This window comes from Gracilinanus agilis, chromosome 3, assembly GCF_016433145.1.
Source record: "Gracilinanus agilis isolate LMUSP501 chromosome 3, AgileGrace, whole genome shotgun sequence".
NCBI classification, from domain to species: domain Eukaryota; kingdom Metazoa; phylum Chordata; class Mammalia; order Didelphimorphia; family Didelphidae; genus Gracilinanus; species Gracilinanus agilis.
The window spans coordinates 89,432,004-89,437,771 of NC_058132.1; the positions used below are offsets into that span (position 1 = coordinate 89,432,004).

The 5,768-nt window shown below is 35.1% G+C and overlaps 1 protein-coding gene across 1 annotated transcript; it reads right to left on the reverse strand.

Moving 5' to 3' along the window:
* Positions 1 to 4,251: 4,251 nt before the first annotated feature.
* Positions 4,252 to 5,187, reverse strand: LOC123238717 (olfactory receptor 52E2-like). Its single transcript, XM_044665924.1, has one exon. The coding sequence runs from the start codon at positions 5,185 to 5,187 to the stop codon at positions 4,252 to 4,254; it is 936 nt and encodes a 311-aa protein (XP_044521859.1).
* Positions 5,188 to 5,768: the final 581 nt, after the last annotated feature.

Consider the following 5,768-nt stretch of genomic DNA (forward strand, 5'->3'; position numbering starts at 1 on the left):
CAACCACACTATGCTCAGTGCAGAATTCTCCCTCACGATGATGAAATTCAGAGCTCTGAAAATCAAAATCTGAATGGTCAATTTTATGGGGGAGGGGAAAGAACCTTAAAAAAGATCTGGAAGTTTATTGCTTGCTAATCATTTTTTTAGATTCTCCCCTCCTTAATAGTAAACAAGTCTATTGGAATTGGTAAAAAGGTTTTTGACTGCCCTGCCTGTACCTTGTTATTTGCTTAAATTATTGTATTTGCTGGTTTATTTAAGGTTTAAAGGCTTATCTGTATTAATCTAATTAACATCTATTCTGTTATATGATTCTTCATCTGTACTGTTTCCCTGTGATTTTATTGAACATGTCATTGTAAAAAGCCCATAAGTCTTATGCATCTTGGATTTTTCATCTCAACTATCAAGGTCACATTTCCTTATACAATCTTTTCTTCCTTTTTGCCTTTGTTAATTGTCACATATATGATTATGAATGAACTCTATCAAAACTGGTTACAACCTATATAAAACTTTGGAGAATATGATGACTTAAGAATTTAAATTATAATTTTAAGGAGTCTTGAGAAATGACTTCAGATATCTAGTAGTTTCTGAATGGATGAAATATATATATATATATATATACACACACATATTATGAAGAATGTTGTATTAAAAGGTAGAGAAACAAATAGAAGTTCCTACAAAAACTATTTATATATAAAACAGGAAGCCAAAAAGAGCTCCTTTGTGCACAATATTTTAACTTTTCAGTTTAATTTACTTCCACCAGAGCAATCTAGATTTCTCATCAAGCTTGAAAGATTTCCTGTATTTACAGATCTGTGACAAGTATACATCAGTTCATAGGTTTTTTAAATATCACACAGCAAGTTGCTATATATAAATTCCTGTGAATCCTGTATAATGATGAGTTTGTTTGCCATTGTCAATAACTGGGCTATTGTGAATTTGCGGAATTTTGGTACTTTATTTGATAATCTGCATTATCTACTCTACTGTTTTGTTTTTATAAATCTCCTATTTTGTAAAAAATATTTGCACTCACACAGTGGATCATGGCCAAATTTAAAAAGGAAATGGATCTAAATTTTTGATGAGGAACCTTTGGATTCTACCTCTCCTTGGCTGACACAGTGTGTGTTACTTATTCTAAGCTATATATCTTTTATTTTTAAAACATTTTTATTTTTTTTCTTGTATTTGCAATATTGTTTTTGAGTAATTTGAAGTTCATATAATCATATTTTTTTTAATTTGCAGTAATATAAGTTTAAAGTACATTTGTTCTAATATCAATGTATACCCAGAATGCTTTAAACTATAGAAAGAATTCAATTAATTGTTTAAATATTATGGGACTTTATTTAATGATTCTGTCTGATTCAAGAAGAAGGAATTTAAAAAGAGCCATTGCACATTGCCAAAGAAGCACAAAGCTCACCTGCATAGTGCCTAGAGAGCACAAAAGTCAAAGAGACCAACCAATCCACTTGGATTCCTGTAATTTTCAGCCAAGACAAGAGGATTTTTACTTGTTTGGGGTTTAAGTTTGCAGCTGTTTTGACTATGTCAGAGGCTGGACTTCCCTCAATCAAGCATCTCACTTTGGCTGCCATCCTGGCTCCTATAATCTAGTCCCTTTTCTGTCTTTCATAGTGTGGCAAACTTTCTGTAGTCCTGACTACTGATTGGTTAAGTGCACAATTGCTTAAATCATGTAAGTTAGGTCCTGATTCAAGGACTTGTTATAGGTTTATTTTTCCTTTACTTATATATATTTTAGACATGACTTTTATATTTCATCCACAAGTTATTTTTCTCTTTTATGTAGATTTTTGATGTTTTTAATTTCTTTTGCAAATTTATTAATATACCTTACAACTCAGCCATGTATCCCTGAGTGATTCCTGTTTATTATTATCCACCTCAGGGAGGATTATGTTATTGCTGTGAACCTTGATTTGCATTTGAGCCTAATTTAGAACAGAAGACTACCTCCCAGAATCCAGAAAGCGAACCTGTTTGGAGAAGGCACCATGAAGATGCCTGCAGAGATCACACGCTGCATCCTAAGATCCAGAGTGAACTTTGAGATATGGTGAGTTTTAACTTTGGGGGGTTGAATGCATTTATTTTGAATATATACTCTTATACCAAAGGGGACTTCTCCCTAATTGGCTTTTCATCAGTGTACCTACTATTGGTTTTATTCTTCCTTTCTTTTACTTCCCTTTTATCCCCGAATTATTGTGAGTTTTAATTTGATTATTTTTCCATGATCCACTGGGAGACTGGTTTCCCAAAGTATCACAGGGGGGAATGTATAGTTGGAAAATCTTGAATCCCTAAAAACTGCATTACCCAAACTTCCTTTCTGTATTACCAAAAATGTTTTTGTCTGTCCATGTTTGCGTGGTTACATTTGTATAAGTTCTAAAGCTCTACCTCCCTTTCTCTTTCTCCTCCATGAGTGCAGCTAAAGTTAGCTTAGCATCTTTTCCCTCCAGTTTTTTATGTTAGCTTATTATTAATAAAACTTTATAAAATATAATATTTAGTTCTTTTAATATTAATTTTAATCTTTACAAATTGCATGATGATTAAAGACTAAAAGAGAATAAAAGACACAGATATCAGTGGCAACGAAGTGAATAAAAGTGAAAGAGTAAAAGTCAGAATTCTTGGGTTCAGAGAAAGATAACATGAATTCCTGTTTACTTTCTCCTTGTAACCTCCGCTCATATTTATAGCAGCATTTTTGTGGTAGTAAAGAGCTACAGACAACTACTATTTTCATTTATTGGATAATTAAATATTTTATGGCACATGAAAATACTGGAATAATACCAATCTATATGAAGTGATGTATATACAGAATAGAGAGATATATAAAAAGACTTTCTTTAGCCCAGTCACCTTAGGGGATAGAAAGAGAACAAAATATTCCTTTGTATCAAAAAATTCCTTTCCTCTTCCAACTAAAGCTTTTCCCTCTTTAGTTAATCTAAAAGACTGATCCCACAGGATGATCAAGGAAAGAATGTTGGAGGGGGTGAAGGAAAAAAGAAGAGAAGGGAATGAAGGAGGGAAGGGAGAAAGTGAGGGTAAGAGGGAGAAATAAAAAGAGGGACAGAGAAAAAGAGAGAAGAAAGGAAGGAAGAAGAAACAAAGAAAAGAATGAAGAAAGGAAGGAAAGAAGGAAGAAAGGAAGGACAAAAGAACAAAAGGAAGGAAGGAAGGAAGAAAGGAAGGACAAAAGGACAAAAGGAAGGAAGGAAGGAAGGAAGGAAGGAAGGAAGGAAGGAAGGAAGGAAGGAAGGAAGGAAGGAAGGAAGGAAAGGCTTATTGACATTTTACTATATGTCAGGAACTATGCTAAGTATTTAACTCTTTTGTGTTATTTTCCCTATATTTCTTTTGCATATATTTATGTAAGTATGCACTGTTTTCCCCATTAAAGGCCTTGTCCTTGCCAGTAAAGATGGCTTCATTCATTGTTTTTGCATCCCAGTACCTAGAAAATAATAGATTCTTAATAAATATTTGTTAATTTACTGTTTTTTAAAAAACATATTTCTATAGCCTGTTAAGCTTTTTTAAAAAGCATCATCCTCACAATAGCCCAGGGAGCGAGGTGGTATAAGTGTCAGATTATTTTACAGATAAGGAAACTGAAGAGTTAGACTAAAAGATGAGGACAGAGAATATTGGGAATGGGAACTTGAGCCTAGGTCTTTTGAGTCTACATCTAAAGTTCTCACCATATAGCTATCTCAAAGAATTAGAAAGAGATAGACCAAAATATGTACTTCAATTATATAACTAATTGCTTAATTTGTAAATAATATATCTTAATATCTGAATTATGATACCCCCTAGTAATTTTTTTCATCTTCTGTCACTCAGATCATTCTATGTGTATTGCTGTTAAAGAATTACTCTTAGGAAAGAATATGAAAAATGGACCAGGGAGAAGATATATCCCCAAATTTGAAGCCAAGAAAGAGAGCCCCAAAACTCAGGTACCAAACACAAAAACAAAGAAAAAATGCTATAGTTGTCATACTCTTACAGAGAGGCAAATGTCCATGACCTGAAAGAAGCCAAAGAGGAGAGAATCCTCAAGGTCCTGGGAGCATGAGCTAAGAAAAATATATTCTAATTGAGTATCTTCATTCATGATTAAACAAAATCTCTTAAATCACATGGAGATCTGTTAAGGATATGCTACTCCCAGGCTCACTTTTTAAAAAACATTTTTAACACTCGTTCCCGGATTTGCTTCGTCCTGACACCATAGATAACTGGGTTGAGCATTGGTGGGACCACAACATATAGATTGGCCAGTAGGATATGGATGTAGCGGGGGACATTCCGGCCAAAGCGATGAGTCATGAAAGAGAAGAGGGCTGGGGTATAGAAGGCCAGGATGACACAAACATGGGAACCACAAGTGCTCAGAGCCTTTAAACGAGCATCCCGGGAGGGGAGACGAAAGACAGCTTGGAGGATCTGGCCATAAGAGATAGCAATGGCTATGATGTCAAACACCAAGATTGAAATGGCACCTAAACCATAAATGATGTTGATCCTGATGCTTGCACATGCCAGACGAGCCAGGCCCATGTGCTCACAGTAGGTGTGGGGAATGATATGGTTACCACAGAAAGGTAGGCGCAAGATCAGGAACACAAAGGGAATCACTGAAAGGAAAGATCTCACCAGAACTCCAACAGCAATTGCTGCTACCACCCTGTTAGTGAGAATGATGCTATAGCGCAGTGGGTTGCAGATAGCCACATGACGATCATAAGCCATGGCAAGGAGTACAGCTGATTCCATGCCGGTAAAGTTATGAATGAAGAGCATCTGTGTCAAGCAGGCTCCAAAAATGATCTCTCTCAAGTTGAACCAGAAGATGCCCAACATTTTAGGGATAGTAGCTGTTGAAAGCCCAAGATCAATGGTGGCCAGCATGGCCAAAAAATAGAACATGGGTTGGTGGAGACTCCGCTCAGTTTGGATCACAAAGAGTATGGTAATATTGCCCACCAATGCAATCAGATACACTATGAAGAAAGGGAAGCCAATCCAGTTGTGAATAGTTTCTAAACCTGGGACGCCGAGAAGCAGGAAGTAGGGAGGGTGGAACTGTGTATCATTGGATGTGGGCATCCTGTCTGTAGATGATTATGCTCATGTTCTTCACAAGGGACTCACCTACCATGAGGGAACTCAGTAGGATACTGCTTCACTCTGTGGATCCTGCAGAGATACAAATAAATTACAGAGTTGTTTCTTTATTCATTCCCTAAAGTTCAGTTTATGAGATGAACAGTTATACTGATCATCCATGCACAGATCTATGTGATGAAATAATTTTTGAATTGTACAATTAAATGAAAATGTATGAAGCTAACACTCCCATAACATGATGTCAAGCATGAAGAATAGTCATAATGCCCAATACATTGTAGAAACTTAATAAATGCTTATTAATTGGCTTATTAGACAGGAGAATAGAGAAAATTCAAAATAAAGACTAAAATTTAAGAAAAAAGTAGTTCCAGATAGCCTGATCATTTCCATGTTTAGCTTTATCATCTCTGAGTCAGTTCAATTCTATCCAATCCATATATAAATAAAATATCTACTATTATGTACCAGCTAATATAAGAATAAAAATAAGTCGATAAATAAATGTAATATGATGATTTCTTAAAGAGGTTTTACTATCTAAATGTGAAAGGAAGACA